At 39.6% G+C, this 18879-nt stretch overlaps 1 protein-coding gene across 6 annotated transcripts in view; it reads left to right on the top strand.

Annotated features, from left to right (window-relative positions):
- Positions 1–18879, top strand: part of cacna2d2a (calcium channel, voltage-dependent, alpha 2/delta subunit 2a) — a 150463-nt gene that overhangs the window by 69335 nt on the left and 62249 nt on the right. For all 6 annotated transcript variants that reach the window (XM_075461278.1, XM_075461276.1, XM_075461280.1 and 3 more), the window contains exon 4: positions 4110–4169. In XM_075461278.1, coding sequence (XP_075317393.1) covers positions 4110–4169 — 60 coding nt within the window. The remainder of the gene's footprint in view (positions 1–4109; positions 4170–18879) is intronic.

Raw genomic sequence — 18879 nt, 5'->3', positions numbered from 1 at the left:
CAAATGAAGTCATTTGGAACATGTTGAGTACCTTATTCAAAGCTGCAATCACATGTACAGTCTGCATCGTGTTTTCTCAAGTGCCCTCTCACTCAAACACCCACATTGTAGGGCTGTTTTGGAGAGTCCCTGTAGATCACGCAGTTGACAATGCAGTGTGTCAAGTGCCCTTTAAGTTAATGCTCAGTGAAAGGGCCTAACAGGCTACGGGAATCATACAGGCAGACCAGTGTTGAGTTGGGCGCTCACCACAGCATGATGCCCTCCATCCCTGGTGTGCTGTCATTCCCTTAGAAATAACATGACTTTGAGTGATTAAACCTTTCCCCTCTGGAACAGAGAAATCTGAACAGTTATGAATATTAAAGATCCTAATCATCTCATGCTGAGCTTTTCGTTAAAATTTTTTTCCTGCTGTGTTCTTGCTCTGTGAGCTCACAGTGAGGATACACGACTTTTTAACAACACGATTTTTCGACAGTGCAAACATCACCAAGCTGCAGCCTGCTCTCTGGCTGATTGTACAATTACACTGTCACCTATACTGTTACATACAGGAGTTGGATACTTGACAGACTCAGCTGTGGGATGTTTAAGTTTGCAGACTTTGTTGCAGTGCATCACATACCACTATCCATTACACAGTGATGTGTATGGTTCTTGACCTTCCCTGAGGACTGGGTGACAAATGGCCCAACGTATGATGCATTTTGTGGCCAGGTTACAATTGCAGTAATATTAGACCTTCATTTTCATGTTGTTGACTTCTGGTGCATTTGTTCCTGTATCCTAGTGTTATTTTCTGTGTTGTGTGGGCCTATGCTGAGCTTATCTGTGCTGTTCTATGCTGATCTCACTATGCTCATCCAGTTCTCTAAGCTGCTTGGGCTCCAGCCACCAGCATAGATGATATATCCCTGCCCCCCTCTTTCCCACATCTCTCACTCTGATTCATTGGCTGTTTGTGTTGCCAATCCATCTAGGCCAACACAGAAGAGGGAAAGACACATGACTGTTTTGGAGCAGGGGAACTGCATTAAGCTGCTCAGGAAGAGATAGAGTCCCAGAGAAATGGTGGCCTACCAGAGGGAGAGGTATGAAGAATACCTGGAGAGAAACAGCTGGAGAAACATGGCCCCGAAAAAACGTGTTGGCCACTCAATGGGAGACTAATGGATTTTCAAAAGCTACATAGTACAGATTCTTTCTGACAGATTAAATCCTGGGAAAAAGACTAAACTAAAGGGATGAAAGGGTTGCTAGATTATAGATAAAGAGTGGATAATGCTGGAAAAGTTTAGCAAATGCAATTTATTTAATTTGAATTGATTTCAAGGTATTTTGATAATTTAATATATATATATATATGTTATATTAAAAAATTATAGAAATTAAATTTGAAAATCTGGTGTTTTATCAAGACATTGCCACTCCGGTGCTGCCTGCTACTCTTTAGCAAAGCTGACCCTGTTTAACAAAAACCCACAGAGCTTGTTTTTTTTTTTAATATAATGGGCTCTTTGGTAATCATTTCAATGAGGTAATTACTACCTTTTTTCATTGTTTCAGGTGCCTATTGTCTAATTAGGATATTAATCCAGTCTTATTGCTGTTATTCAAGGCTCGCTCAGGTGATTAAAATCATATTGGAGATACATGAAGATACAGAGGACTGAAAACGATCAACATTTTCTACTTTTATGTGCCACAAATTAGATCACGATGTTCTATTATTTACGTACTTTAAAATATACTATATAACATCACTAAGAGCCTGACATTCTGTGCCTGGTGTATATTAAAATCAGCAGGGCAGCATAGTCTCTGTGTGGCTATTAGTAGGAGGGACTGCTCAGATGAGGTGGGTGGGGCTTTTAATGGAAATAGGACATCTTCACTTATTATGACAGTTTATGTCTTGAGTGTTTTTTGTAGATAAAAAGTCTCCCATGGTAGGGGATAGGCTTCTTCAATGTGGCTCCACAAATGAATGAACTCTCACTGTAGTAGGGGGTCTAAATAGGGTTAGTAATTTCTTGATAGTAATGAGATGAGATGTTATTTGAACAGATATTTTTTGGAATGCTGATTTTTAACAAAAACGTCTGGGTTTCTCTGCTCAAGCTGCTGTCCCCGCGACCCGATCCCCGGACAAGCGGAAGATAATGGATGGATGGATGGATGGATGGATGGATGGATGGATTTTTAACAAAAGCAGAATCAAGTTACACCTACAGTACACGATCCAGATGTTCAAAATGCAGACTTCCAGCTTTCAAGGGTTTTACATAAAAATTGGATGAAAGTTAGAGCATTTCAGTTTCTGGAACTCTGTTTTCAATAGATCAAATGGAATTGGACTGATGACATAAAAGCTCTTTCATGGAGACTTGTTGGCTATTCCTTCATTGTCTTTTTCATCAGTTAAACTGGTAAATGTTTCAGAGTTGATTCCATTTATGTCATTTCGCTTTTTAAAGCTGTTGCTTTCCACAAAATGTAGTCAAATGAACTTTCAGTGCGAGTGAGCCAGACCCTCCTTACACTACAGAACCATAACAAATCCATCAGGGAGATAACATATTATTGCTAGAAGTGGCCAAATCAAAAGTTTGGCTCATAAAAATACATACTATTAAGCCTGCCAAAATGAGTTGCCTGGATGTCCATTAAGACAACACTGATGGATGAACGGAGAATTTTTTCCATGGTTAAAAAAAAAAACACTTTCACAACATCCAGCCAAAGAGGAGAAAACTCTCATGCAGGCTGACGTATCTTTATCCAAATTTGCCATGAAAGAAATGCAGAAAGTTTTACAAGGTGCAAATCAACGATAAGCTCAGAGAATAGAGACGCCAAATTAGGCTTTGCCAAAAATCCTCAAAAATTGTCACACTGTTCTTGAACAGAATTTGTTTGACAGAAGATCAACCTGCTCCTCAGTGACAAAATAGGGAAAAAATATGGAAAATAATTAGGACTCATGATCAGAAGCATCATGATCATCTTTAAAACACACAGAAGCAGTATATGATAGCATGGACGTGGATGCCTTTCAGTGGGTACTGGGTCAGTAGATTTGACAACAAACAGAAGCAATGGATTTAACTCTAAAGTATACAGTGACATATTATCTTCTCAAATTCATCCAAATGTAGCATTGTTTGTACAGAGTTACATATGGATGGATAATGACCCAAAACAGTCTCTACTTGTACAGTAAATCGTACCCAGTTATGATAATATGATGATTTCATTAGTTTTATATATTTTGACGAATTCTTAACTGAACTAAAAATTTTCTGCAAGTCACAGTGTTGATTGTTAAATGTCAGTACTGAGCCAAACTGTCAGTAATGAGCTGCAGTATATTTACATGTTAATGTAACACCTTTTTAAAGCTATTGTTCCCATCTATCTTATCTACAAGTATGGACAAACATCCATCAGGGAAAACTGCAGACAACTTGTCGGCGAATGTTAGGATAAAATATAAAATAAGAGAAAGCTTACAGCTCGTTTTCTTTTTACAAGGGATCATTTTTACCTCTTTTTGTTTAATCAGGAGTTCTTTTAAATAATCCATTCATCCATTTTCCATACCGGCTTTATCCAGTTCAAGGTCACGGGGGGGCTGGAGCCCAACCCAGCTGCCATCGGCAAGAGGCAGGGTAGACCTTGGACGGCTTGCGTATCACAGGGCCAACACAGAGACAAACAAGACAAATAATCATGCACCCTCGCACTCCAGTGGTCAATGTAGAAAAACCAACTGACCTAACCAACGCATGCACAAGCAGAACATGCAAATTCCACACAGCAAGGCTCCATGCGGGATTTGAACCAGGAACGCTATTGCTGTGAGGCGATAGTGCTAACCACCAGCATGCAGGTGGTTTGCATTAAAAAAGAAAAGAACAAATTAAAAAATCTACCACTAATACAAAGTGCGTTTGTACTGGTCATCATTTTTATCTTCCTGTTATTTCCTTTTCCTGGTTTTTTGTCTGCTTTTGTCTCTCTCTCTGTGTGTCTCTTTCAAACACACATCAATGTCTTACTGACGTCTGATGCTCACAATGCTGTTTTTTTGTGTTTTCTTGTAGAAACTGGCCAGGGAAGCTGAGCAGCTTCAAAAGGAGCATGTATGGCAAGATGGTGTGACGGTAAAGTAGGACACTCACTCCTCTCCCTCTTTCGAAGGATGACTTCTTTTTTCCTATTTCTTTACAAGACAAACTAGTTTATCTTCCCATCAGCAGCCTGTTCCCGCCTGTTTTCAACTTCCCCTCAGTTTAGCAACTTTATTTGAAAGGCTTTAATGACAATGTGATCAGCATCACAGAGACTATCTGATGATTAGTTGGAAAAAAGTCCTACATTTATTCACACTCCCCAAAATGGTTTACTTTTGAGGTTGTTAATTTGATTGTCTTGGGCATTATCTTAGAGATTGAGCGTATTTTGTTACATAGGCCATAGCAACCAGATATTTGTATTCTCTCGCAGCTGACCTTTGAAACACAAGGGATCTGCTCTTGTAACCTAAAAAGGGAAAATGGTATTACTCTGGCATGTGTGCTTCTGAGCCTGCGTGCTTCTGAGCCTGCGTGCTTCTCTGACAGTCGAACATTCAAATTCCCCACAAAAACATGCACGCCTGCACACGCATTACACAGTCATGTAAAAAAATAAATGCACCCTATGAAAACTGTTGACATTTTAAAGATATTTGATAAAGCAAACATTTGACCCTCCCTGAGACATTTCCTACTTTTAAAAGGCGATAGAGTCAAATTACACACAGTTGACGTTGAGTGCCTGCATTTGTCAAACTCTCAAACCCATAAATTCAGAATCTGGGGTTCTGGATTAGGTGGACCTAGTGATATTTAAACCTCTGATGTCTGGGGTCTTTGCAGTTCAAGTGTGAGGGATTACCATGGCAACATCTTAAGAGCTTTATAAAAAGCCTCAAGAAAAAAATGTGTGGATACGTATTGTTAATTTGTTTGAACATTTATTGAACAGACACAAGTGCAAATCATGTCATTTTCTGTGTCTTTGCTGAGAAGCTTTACAGTATTTAGAAAATATGAACATATCTGGAATTTGATGACAGCAACATGCTCAAAAGTTGGGGTATAGGTATATTAACCATTTGATGACATCACCCGCCCTTTGAATGACACTTTCTTTAATAACTGGAACTTAGGAAGCTAAGTGTTGGAGTTTTACTCATCAATCTGTGTCCATTCTCTGCTGGACATAGTTGTCTGATTTTCTTCTTCATGATGGTCATATATTTTCCATGGGAGACAGATCTTTTTAAGTCGTGCAGAATGAGGTTTGGCATCATGCTGCTGATTTTACCTTGATGATTACATATGTCTCTCCAACATGTCAATATATGCCTCTACATCAATCATAGCTTCACACATGTACAAGTCATTCGTGCCATGGGCACTGATGAACCCCCAAACTAAAACAGGGTTTAGTTTTTGCTCTCTTCGCTGAAACAACCTTGAAAGTCCTTTTTTGTATTTGACACACAGAGCTAGATATCAGTTTTGTTTCCCCAAAGCAGCTTAAGGTGGACTCATTTGACCAAAGAACATGTTTTCACCGTCTTTCTGTCCATCTGTGATGAGCTGTGTGTAGAAGACTGCTGCATTTCTGTGCAGAGTTGATATACTGTATGGCTTCCTCCTTGTGTAATACAGTATCAGGTTACATTTCTGGATGCAGCGGCGGACTATGTAGAGTGAAAATGGTTTTTCAAGGTACTCCTGAGTTCATGTGGCTGTATTGAACACGGCAGTATGTTGATTTCTCATGCTCGAAGGTCACACGCATCAAACAGCCCTTTCCGGTCTTTACGCACAGAGATTTCCCCAGACCATCTGAATTATTTTCTTTTTAACCCATCTATTGTTCTCTGACTGCATTTCGCATAAAACGGTGAGCTATGGCCCATTTGTTTAAATTTTCTTTATACAATAGAGTGCACGGTGGTGAGGCGGTTAGCACTATCACCTCACAGCAAGAGGGTTCCAGGTTCAACTCCCGGCTGGGGCCTTTCTGTGTGGAGTTTGCATGTTCTCCCCGTGTATGCGTGGGTTCTCTCCGGGTACTCCAGCTTCCTCCCACTGTCCAAAAACATGCATGTTAGGTTAATTGGTGTCTCTAAAAATTTTCCCTGTGGTTGTTTGTCTGGTTTGTGTCTGTGTGGCCCTGTGATGGACTGGCAACCTGTCCAAGGTGTACCCCGCCTCTCGCCCAATGACTGCTTGGATTGGCTCTAGCCCCCGCGTGAATGGATGGATGGATGGATGGATACAATGGAGTGGGTCACTGAAGACTGTGGAAATAATTTCCTTTCTACTTGTGTCTGTTGAATAAAAGTTCAAAGAAATTAATTACAGATTTTCTTGAAATGGGGGTTGTACTAAGAATCAGTGCATGCGTGGTTGTGTGACTCGGTGAGAAACAAATTTAAAGCATTTACTGCAACCTAAATGAGCTAAAGGGTGAACAGTCATGGTCTATGAGTTTTTGTGTCTTTTTTGGTATATTTCTCACCCTTTTATTTCCTTGCTTCCTGATTTATTTTTGTTGAGTTTGCCCCCTTGTGTATCCTGTTTTATTTACTTCCTTGTCACACCTGGTTTCCGTTGCTGATTTCCTTACCTGCCACTCATTTTCTAATCACTCCCTCAGTATATATTATCTTGGTTTTCCTTTGCTCTTTGCCAGTTTATCGATGCCCCTGTTTCCATTTAGTTAGTCTGCCACCCTTTTTTTTTTTGTTGGTAAGTTCTTTTACTTCATGTCTTTGCTTTACATCCTGTCTTGGCAGCGCCTTTGGTTTATTTAAATAAAGCCTTCTTCATTACTGCCTTTCCTCGCCTCCTCCCTCAGGAAATCCTGCATTTGGGTCCTAACCACATTAAGAAACCCAGAACCCTGACGTGAACCATTTACTATCTAAGACCGTTTGATCCAAAAACCTAAAAAAAAACAACTAACACAGTACATCTTACTGATTCAGCTATATATTTTACATCATATCAAAGAGTGCATAAAGACAGTTTGAGGCCACTTGTCCATTGTGTACATATATATAACTGAAAGTGTACCTCTTAACAGAGATAACAGTTTTCTGCAGATCAGCAAATTCTCTTATGAACCGCTCAGAAAGAGGAATGGAGGGTTATGGTACAGCCAAGTGAAAGATAAAATTTGAATTCTATTGGAGAGTTGTGGGAGGATTTTAACCAAGCAGTACATGTTAGAACACCTACATGAAACGAGTGGTTAAAAAGTAAAACAGCGTCTCTGGTGGAGAATAATGTTCAAACATCCACAAGTTATTTCTGCTGAGGATGGAAATACTAGTCTCCTAGACCAATAATGTATCTTACCTTTTCCCATTGAATATAATCTATAATATAATATTTTGTTTAATAAATTATTGGAAAATGTAAATGTACCTTTTGGTGTTAAGTATACAGCCTTTATCAGTGTGCACATTTCCAGAGAGGATTGAAGGTTTTCTTGTTCAAATATGAGAAAAAAGTTAACTATTTCTGCTAATGTACTTACACACACACGTTCACACACCCATGTAAAACTAAATATGGAAATATAAATATATACACATCCAATACTTTCACATTCCCTGCTGTCATATCCTTTTGTCTCCAGGGAGACAAGCTCACTGTCATGGTACACCTCCCACAAATGGATTTTTAACCCCATGCCTCCTGGGGAATATTTGAGAAAAGGCTTTAACTGATTTAAAGTGAATAATTATTAGCCCCACTTCCCTGCAAAGTCCATTTTTATTCATGGTTGCTTACACTCTGGAGCTGTAGTCTTGTGTTGGCTGGGCTGCATCCGTCCCTCTAACCTTGCTGGTTCGAGCAGGGGGGTTGTAACACTGCTGTCCCTTCATCTTAGTCCTGAGGGGGGTTGATGCCTGCCTCTCCCCGCCCAGCTCCGATGCACCTCAATCGGATGTGAAGCCATGCAGGAAGTGGAGCCTGAGTCACAGTCCCCACACACAGCACACCTGTTCATATGTAGCTGCCTCCAATATGGCATCAATACCCCCTCAAGTGGAAAAGCTAGCACTCTCTTTAATCCACCCCTCCCTCTCCAAAACCTTTCTTTCTCTCTGTTTTGGCTTTTTCCCTTTTTTTCTCTCTCATTTCAAACTCTTCCTGCCAAACCCTGGCTTCATTGTCACCTTCACTCTGTACACTTCCACCACATTCATATACCCTTCTCTTATCTGTATGTGTGTTTAATCAGGCATGAAAACAGTTGGAATATACCATATTGTTGCAAATACTGCAAATGAATCCCAATAGTGCTTCCCTATTAATAATGTATTGAGCTGATTTCATTTGCCTTTATAATTAGACCAGGTAATGAATCGCAGCAGGGGCAACCATGAAACCATTAAAAAAAATATCACAAAGAGGAGGTGGTGTGGGGGTGAGGGGAGTGTTTGGTGGAGCGGTTAGATATGCAACATCCTTGCTGGAAGATTTTTCCCGTTTGTAGATTTTGTGCTTTCCTAATTTCTCTTTGGCTGAACACTCTGCTGACTGACAGTCTAATTAGATTAGGGCTTCGTGCTCTTTGGGCATATTAGGAGAAATGCGTTGCATCTTAAACTAGCGGGTGGAGCAGTCTGTCAGATGGAGAGAAAAGGTGTTTATGCATGAGAGACGGTGCGTTTTGATGGAATTTGTGTGCGTGTGTGTGCTCTGCTGTTTGTTGGAAAAGCAACTGTGGTTGCGATCGTGGGCGAGCAGGTATTTATTTGCATGTGTTTATTAATGGCAGCTTCTGGACCTGGCCCGGCCCATCTGCTTGCCACACCAAACTGGTGACATCATAGAAACCCAATGACACGCCTGTTCCTCATAGCGGCTGCCATCGCAGCTGTTACCGTAGCGATTGGAAAATCTCTTTTTCCTCTCTCTCTCTCTTTCTAACTCATGTTCGCATTCAAGCGTTTTCCTGGTGTAACTGCAGAGCCAGTGTCTGACCAGCCTGACTGCTGGACATTATGGATGTCAAAATGTTGATCATAACAACTGTTGAGATGGTCGTTCTGGGTTTTGAATCCATTTGAATGAAATGGTGTGTGAAATAGACATTAAAGTGTTGAATTGCTGCTGATTTCTCAAGGTCAGATGACCTTCCCTTTGCGACGCTCAACTATTGCTACTACTACTACTACTTCGGCAATATAGACATCCGCTTTACAATTCTCAGAGGGACAATGGAGAACCAGCAACCTTAGAGCCAAATACCACAACCTCTGTTTGTTTTGTTAACTACAAATTGACAGGTGAATAACCTAAACCTGTGGGATTTGCATCCACATTGAACTTTTTTTCTTTTTTCTTTCACAAAATCATCTTGTTTTGAATATCTTTTTTGGCATTTTTTTTTTTTTGGAGATGTAATATCTTAAATTTCCTGGAAGACAAAATGCATTTCTCTAGGTGTTTTCATTAACTTGGTGTTTTCCAACTCAGAGTAGTTGTTAAAATGCTAAAATGTTTTTTTTCCCAGTGTTTCTCACCTTTGTACAGTCCTGGCATTAGTTACTTTTGACTTGCTACATGTGCAGCAAGAGAGTTTATGCAGCAGCTCGATGTAAACTTTCTACATTTTTAAGTAGAAACATATTTACACATTTAAATACAATGAAAAAATGGAAACACCTATTCAGTCACATAAAAGAGGCAAATAATTATTGAATTCTTTCGCTCCAGATAAAGAAATTATATGCTAATTAACAGATTTCCTCAATTAATCAATTTGTTGGTAAATTGAAGAGATTGTTGTATTCCCTTGAAAAGACTTGAACAGGACTGTTATTTGAAAATTCACTGCTTTGAAAAGAGCGAATAGCGATTATGGATAATACTGATTCCTTGTAAAAAAACTTTGACTAATATCTCCTTTCTTTTTTAAGACTACTAATAAAATCAACAAAAGATCCTGAAGAACCAACGGCTCACCTAAGAGGCTCAGTAACTTTTCTGAAATAACAGTTCAGCCAAGTCTAGTCTCAAAAATGTTGCTCACTTTTATAGACCAAACAGGCCACATTGGCTGATGAGTCTTAAGTTGGTAACATAGCAGAACCAAACTTTTGCTACTTTGTTAATTCTGTGAGCCTCTGGCCCACTAGCATCTGTTACTCAGTTCAGTCATGCTTTTATATGTCGCCTGCAAACATGTAGAGCTTATGTAAAATTCAACTGTCCTCATTTATTCAAATGAAATCAGCCAAAGACTTTCGGGACCTGCTGTTAAACATCCTAATGCCGGACCCCGCAGGATGTCCCTCGGGTGTCTAATGTCCATACCCTGTTGGATCATAACAAAGGGGATGTACACATAATTTGGCAGTTGGTTTTAATGTTTTGTCTGATTGCTGTTTCCCTCAGCAGCAGATGAAGACCATAAACTGAGCAAGAAGAGAGTGAATGATGAAAAGATATTTAGGACAAATTTTGGGCATCTCTCAGTTGGAAGGTAGTTCATTCAATCCCCCAATTTTCTCAGTCTACATGTTTAAGTATCTTTGTGCAAGATACTCAACTCTACATTGTACCCCAATGTGTTCCTCACTTCTAAGTTACTTTGGATAAAAGTTTTTCCTAAATTAATGCAATGTAATGTAAGAAAGATTAATTAAGTGATGGGGAAAAAAACATCTTTAAAGAAATGCTTGTCTTACTGTGTGTCCTGGAAGTTGCCCATGTCTGCTTGAACAGTGTTTACATCCTGTTTCAGCTAGTTTTATATTATTGATTGTAGGTTTCAAGGTGGTTGATTCAGTTTTAATATAGCCACAACTGGCTCCACGACTATTAGAGTTTAAGTTAAGGTTTGATCGTTCTGAAACACATAAAAATTCTGTCAACCACTTTTTTTCACGAGAGTAGGTAATTTGGTAACTTTGTAAAATTACCTTTGTTGTTGATTTTAATTAAATGAAAGATTTTCTCTGGTTATCATTATTCTCAGATTAATGATATGATCAACAACATATCAGCTACATTAGCGTCAGCCACTCATCTTACATCGTGATGCTGCTGATGATGACCACTACCACATAGCTAAAGAGGGGTTGACACAAAGCGCAACACATCGAAACCGAGACACAAGATTGGGTGGAAGACAGGACGGAGATTGTGGAGATTGGAGGAAGACATGTCCTTTCATTCAGATGGTGATGTGGCAGCTGCTGTACGTTGGAAATGCATTAGTGATAATAGCTGTGCCATTAGGAGAAAGAGGGACACACTGTTGATGGGCTGCCATGATGAAACCAGGGAGAGGGTGAGACAGAAAGAGCCAATGAGGGGGGAGAGAGGTGCGGGTGAGAAAGCAAGTGAGTGAGGGAAGAAGGTATAAGAGATGGGAGAGAGGGGGGGGCAGGAAACGAGATGGAGCCATCTTCCAGGCCATTTACTGCAATCATCACTCTCTAATCAATCAAGCCTTTCATCACAGGACAACACAGTCTCCCCTTTTCCGTCTCTTCTTCTCTCTGCCTCTCTTCTGATCTCCTCTCAGCTACCCACCCTCATACATAACATAGTAGTATCAGTGTGACCTCTTCTGGCACTCTGCACATGTATGTTTGGCACGGCCCTTGTACTGGAACATCCACAAATAAGATTCAGCAGTGAACACTGTAGCCCACGGTGAGCTTTTAGATATGTTGTAGATTTTCTTAAATATATTTTGTGCAAAATTAGTAGTAGATACATTTAGCCAGTATTTAAGTCAAGCTACCTGCCCTCAAGTCACAATAGAGCCCCTCAGACATGTAGTATGACCTGAGCTGCAAGGGTTTGTTCACTTGACCAAGTTGGGCTCCTTTTATGCCTCTATTCGACGTAATTGGCCCTTCAGAGGAAATGAGTGAGAATCAGTGTGGCACCTCTGAGCCCAGCCCTCAAAACTACCAGCACCATTAGTCACAAAATACATTCATTTTTACAAAGGCTGGACAGATTCAAATTCGAATTAGTTTGAAACAGACAGAAATAAAGATATAAGCCACTTTGGGGTTGTTTTATCTCTCTTTGCTCTTTATTTGTTAATTTCCTCTTTGGTTGTCAGAAAAGTTTCCCAATCTGATTACAATCCACACTCTATCAACTATACTATGAAGCAACTGTCAATTTGTCCAGGCGCACAAATTGTGGTATTTGTTTTTTAATCTTTCCTGCAACATTTTGACCATTTTTCTTCTTCCCACCACTATTAGACAAAATAAACCCAAAATAAATTATATTTACTTGTATTCTAACACCTACAAATAAAGATGGACAGTATATTAGCTGTTCACTGTCCATGTTTAATTGCTTTTTTATTTGGATTACAATAATAGGCAAACAAATCTAAATCTAACAAATCTATTTTACATAACTATCATTTTGACCTGATGTCAACTATTCCTCATTTCTAAAAAAAAAAAATAGCCACTGTGCTTCTTAAAATAATGCCCATTTTCATTGAAAGAATCATGACAACAAAGACTTAAAAGGACCTCTTCTGCAGCGGTCTAAGGGGGCTGGTGAGCCATGTGAGCATTGTTTTGAACATTTGTTTAAAACCTTAATAAGCAAAGCCACGTTGTCTTATCACAAATATAATCTGGCTGTTTTTGTTGTGAGCAGGTATATTTTTCACTTCCTTGTGGCTGTGCATAGACGAGCACATAATGGAACTCATATTCTGTGGTATCACTGAATCCTGAGCTATGGAACAAAATTCCATATGATTGCCACTGCAACAGAGGAAGTAAGGAGGACTTTGTGGAAAGAAATCCCTATGCAGTATACAGTTTAGCTACATTCTAAACACAATTTATTCCCTATCAAATGTGTTTGATGGTGTGGATGCCGCAGTACAAAATGGACTAAAGTATATTGAATCTATACTATACTAACACAGCATGTAAATTATTATAATGTAAATAGAAATTTCAACGTAGATTTCCATTTTAACTGCAGCTTCTCTCCCCTCCTTATCTGTCCTGTTCCTCTGTTCATTTTCAATCAACTGCTGCACTGCTCACAGCTTTGATCAGACTTTTGGTTGCTGTGGTGACCCAACAATTTGGTAATTTCAGTATCTTGATTGTAGACCACTGTAATTTGTTTAAGTGGTGCTCTCCAACATAGAAATGCCCTTTTGACATTTTTTTTCCAGCTCCGACTCTTTTCTCTCTATCTAATCTTTCGTGGCTCATTTCCTGCATTACCTCTACTGTTTCACAGTGTCAAGAACTCTTTGAATAAAAACTCCAGCTGCTCTGCACTCGAGCAGAGGGACATTGAAAACTTAAAGATGACTATAAGCGTGAGAGACATTAAAGTAAAGGAACAGCTAATGAGAAAAGCTGAGGTGGAAAAGAACACGGAGAAAGAGAAGTTAGGGTCTGTCGGTAGGTGTACCGTCAGGAGAGGCTTGGCCAACTCTAATGCAGCCTGGTGCCAGGAGGGAGTGTTTGAAAAGTGGCCCCCATGTCTAAATCCCACTGATCGATCCCCCTGCCTCACAGGGAGATAGGAATCAATAGTCAGAGAAATCCAGCGAACCACCTTGCAGATGTTGATTTTCCCATTTCACCACATGGCTAACACCCATGAAATGCTATTCTAAAGGGTAAACCCGCTGCTTCTTGGCCTCTCTGATCAGAGCAGAATCATAAAAAGAAGTATGGGCTTGTAAGCATGGGCTTTTTTAATTGACTTAATTTAAACAAATTTAGAGCTAGTTTTTCAGGCATTTTATTCTTTATAGTTTAAAACTGACAGTAGAGGACAAGAAATTAGGGCAGAAAGAGATAGAAATGCACTAGACCTACATGGACTTAAAACAAGGATGTTACAGTTCATAATCGATGTCCTCTGTCTGAGCAGCTTGTGAGGGGTGAATTTGGTTATGCTGAGGTTTTAGAGATGCTTGGTGTATTGTCTCCTTGTCTCCTGTCCTTGGCGCCTGCCTGCAGATATCTTAAAACAGGGTTCCCTTTGTCATTTGAATTTTCAAATCACTGAGAAAGACAGCAAGGCATCTGATGGAAATGATTACGGGGTCGAAAATAACAGGTTTCCTTTTGCCGGCGCTGATTGTTGATTGGGCACTCTCAGTCAGCCTGAAGAGAGGGGGTGGTGACTTTTCAGGACTCTATGAACTAGCAGTGGTAAAATGGCTGAAAGATATCAGGTGAATTGAAAATATGTATACAGCCCTTCAAGAAAAGTGGAGCATGGAAACATTTTGCTCAGATAAATGGAGCACCAGTGCTGACCAAACCGTGGTGTGATGGCGCATAGTAGGTCCAGACATAGTAACAGATTGTACAGGATTGGTCACTGCAGCTACAGATGCTGTAAAATGTTAGACCTGGATACTAATTGCTTTTGTTCTATCAATTCCCTCTGGAATCCAAAAATAGCATTAATATTGCCGTGGCCTGTTATCTTATTTGTCTTCATTCGATGTTACTGCACCCTTTTCCTGCTTTTCCTGTGATGATCAGATTGGGGGCTTGTTTGCGAGATGTTGGCATGCGTGTGTCATGTTGGATAGGCTTTTTATCTGGCATTGTGTCCATGGAGGGTGGAGATGCTATCAGCATTAAAACCTGCTCCTCAATGGAGCCCTGTCAGCCAACAATGGAGAACAGCATTACCCAGAGTGCAGCAGGACAAAGCCTTCTTTCCTTATCTCAGGATTGGAATATTCACAGAGTGATTTAACTGCTTTTACCGAGGGGGAAGTGTCAGGCTCTGAAAGAAAGAGACAACACAGCAAAGATGGGAAGAAGAAAGCCAAAGAGGAGAGGAAGGGAGAGAAGAAATAATAAGACTTGCAGGATGTTTACAAAGAAAGATTTAAATTGTGGAATGAGCAGATTTGTGGGTGAAATTGGGGGCATGAGATATAACTAGAGTATATATTACCTTATTTAGAAAATTATTTCTTTCATTTCACAATAATCAAGACTTCTCTCTGTCACATTTACTCTTCCTCTCTGCACTCACTTCCTCCATGTCTTGGTCTGGTGTCCATCTCTCTGAGAGTCTATGAAGTGAGCGTGCAGTTCAGAGATGGCACAGCTTTCTGTCTGAAGAGGGGCAAGACGCTGATGACATGTGCATGGAGAATGTCATTGACTTTGCTGAATTTGCACTGTGTATTGCAGCTTTAATCTGGGGGCGCATTTGTTTATTGGCATACAAATGAACATCTGCATGAAGCTATGCTTGGACGCCATGGTCTCAGCAGCTCCCTAATCGCTTAAAAGCCTGGAGATGCATAGCATGTCAATGAGAAAGTGGGAGAGAGGGAGGCAGCCGCACCCAAGGCCTCTGTCATGCACTTCTTTATCTGAGATTTTCTTCAGCTCAATAGCTCTTTTCCTTTCGCACTTTCTCTGTCCTCCAGGCCAACAGTTTAATTTTCAGTAAGCTGGTTGACTGTTTTATTGACTTGATATTATAAAGAGGCATTTTGGTAACCTTCAGTGTTTAAAGGGGTCATATTATAGGAAAAAAATCTCTTTTTTTTATTTGGGTGTCTAAAGTCACTACCAATTGAAAAATTAAAAAAAAAAAAAAAAAAGATGCAGCTATGATGACACGGCGCTGCTCAGATGGTTATTCTTCCAGAAAGATCTCCTGTCTTTCACAGCATCTCTGAAGTTCTGTGAGAGTGAGTTTTGGTTATATATGTGATCAAGGTCATGTTTCATTTGTTCCAATCAACCTCTGAGCTCTCCTAATACTTTAGCAATATTTTTCTATTTTGCCAGAACAAACATTCGAAACACTAGCTGGAATGTTGTGCAAGAAAACGCCTTCCTTACACTGGCTGCTTCACTGGAAAATTCAGTGAGTTGCAATGTTTTAATTCATGCAGTGAATGTATACACACACACACCCACACATAATGCATAACATTGCTTAAAGAAGACATAAAATGTTGATACTGCTACACAGCTATGTGCTTACTACCTTTCGCTACAAGAGTCTGTATAAAACTGTCCTGCTGTGGAAAAATGGTTCTAGTGTTCCTACTATTGGTTATTTTTGTGAGCCTCTGGCAGAGGGTCTGCTGAACCTGATCGTGCCCTGTTGTGGCGAGCCAGAAGAGGTTGCATACTTAACAATTCTCTGTTACTCCGTGATGTCTCTGCAGCCTCACTTGACTGCAGATGAATCAATAGTTATGCTATCATTATAGAAACAGCTGGGCTTTACGAAGTTGACATAAAGTTTGCTATCCTACTAGAAGTCTATTTATGTTTACATATTACCAAAATTCTCCGGGTTAGCCCCTTGTTCCATAAACAGAAACAGTGGATGACAGATTTCCTTTAACAGAATGTAAACGCTAATAAGCTTAAATAAGACACTGTTTAGATCTCATAAACAAAAGTCTCATACTGTAACTAGCATTAATTTATAAAAATACTTTAAATCAATGGTATATTTATTCCAACTACTTTATTGATGAAACTTTGTAGATACATTTGTACATCTTTGAGGCCATCTGCAGATTGTTTGTAATGTTGAAAATCTTGTCCAAATTTGCTGATTGAAATTGGGTTAGAAAAACATCTAGGGATTCCTCTCAGTAAACACAACATAAGTCAACAGCAATACCCCAGATTCTGTAATGATGCTTCTCAAAGAAAAGTCGGACAATAAAGTGATGGCATACCGACCTTCAAGAAAGTAGGATTTCATGCTGGATTGTTGTATTATGGCAGATTAACAATGCGTGGATTGAATGTTGATTATTTAAAAGTTTAAACAGGACGGGGGGACAATCACAGGAGATTTCACCACAAAGATGACCATGCCTCACAATATTGCTGTATATTTATTAGCATTTATATTTTCAACAGCTACTATTTTAATATGACTTCTGTCTTTCTGCTTCAGAACAAAGCTAATGGACCAACAGCATTATGAATATTAGCAAGAGTTGCCCATATGACACTGCCTCTAAGTGGCAGCAACATGCTTTAACATCTAGACATGTGTTTGAGACACTGTGTGGAGCACCAATGTAGAGAGGATCCAGAACCATGCTGAAGCCCTTAGAATGCATTGGTTTTATCTACCTAATAAACTATCAAAGTGTATAAGTTCATATTGTCTTGCTTTCTGAATAACAACGCTGGACAACATTTCTGTGAATAAGCATTGCTTCTGCACTCAGTACAAGATTAACTACTGGAAATCAAAACGGAACCAAAGGTTTCATATCTTATTTACGGGCCACCTCTTTAACTCAAGATCACAGTGGTTAAAGGGCTTTTATATCTCTGACATATTTTTACAAGTCAGTGATTAATTTACCTCTATTTGAAAATCACGTTCACCTTTTCACATTGATACAAGCCTATGGGCCATATAAACTAAAGGAAATGAGCTGAGCAAATTAGTTTCTGATGGCATTCACTTGATTTTATTTTTTGACATCTGTCCTTCTTGTAAGAATGTCCTTGTGTAGCCTATACATTTCCTTTCTCCAGAATAAATTGAATGTCAGTCATTACATGCTGAACATATGTAAATTGTAATGCATCTGTTTGCCAAGTGTGAGCATGTGCTGAGCCTGGCTGATTGCATCTCTTATTGAAGAGTCTTTCTGATGAATTTTGTGGAGTATTATCCTTTTCAAATGTATATTGTTTTGTACCATTTGACACCCAATAATTGGTTATATGGATACCAGGAAGCAAAAGAGGCAAAAAAGAGATAAAGAAAGAAATTAGATTGTATTCCTCTGTAACAGCTTTTCTGGAAACTTTACTCACCGTGTACAATTCTGAAGTTTTTTCTTCTTTATTATGGCTGAATTTTCGCTCTTAGAGAGCTTGGTGTGTGCGTGTGTTGATGTGTACCTTATGGACTGTTGCGCACGGGTTAATGAAGAGCAGTAAATGAAATCCTTTATTGTGTTTGATATAATGTCAGCTTCCATTAGAGAAACTGGTGCTAGGAATGATTGCTAGACTATCGGGGCCAGAGGAGAGGTGCACTGTGTGTGTGTGTGTGTGTGTGTGTGTGTGTGTGTGTGTGTGTGTGTTACTGCATGCTTATGTGCACACCCCAGGGCACGGCAGAGGCACAGAGTGTGTTCTGTAATTATAAAATCATTAGCAGGTGTCCAGAGGAGATATGAATATGACTGTAATCTGTCCCCACCCATGATGGAGTGCTTGTCTCGCACTCAAATGTCAACCTGTCACAGCCAGCACATTTAGAAAGCTCACAGATTCTAATTCAAAAGATTTAGTCTTGGCAACTATACTCTGTACTTCTATCTATGGCAGCATTTTATCTATACCAATCTACCTGCCATTTGTCATTTACAACTGTTGCCCTCTACATTATTTGATAAATCACCTGTCAAGGTCTTCTTCCCATAAATTGAAATTTGGGATTTTAAATGTTTTGACCCCTTATTTTAAAGAGGATTACGTGCTTTAACTGTGCAACTACAAGCAAGAGAGGACTTTGAAATAACATAGAAGATATATTAATAACAGTAAAATTTGCTGGATGACAAAGATCTTTACCATCAGAATATATGCAGGCATGTATCTGGTCAGACATTGAAAACAAGCAGACATTGTAGCATTGGCGAGGAGACAAAGTCACATTGTAATCTAGAGCAGAGGAGCGGTTTCTATAGCAACAGTAGCCATCTAACCTACGTGTGGCTGCTTTTGCTGAAATCTGAAATTGGTGAGATGTGGCTTGTATTGAGGAAAGAGAGATGGGAAGAGATGAAGATAAGACA

The sequence above is a fragment of the Odontesthes bonariensis genome, chromosome 3, assembly GCF_027942865.1.
Source record: "Odontesthes bonariensis isolate fOdoBon6 chromosome 3, fOdoBon6.hap1, whole genome shotgun sequence".
Classification (NCBI taxonomy): domain Eukaryota; kingdom Metazoa; phylum Chordata; class Actinopteri; order Atheriniformes; family Atherinopsidae; genus Odontesthes; species Odontesthes bonariensis.
This window is presented reverse-complemented; position numbering and strand designations above follow the sequence as displayed.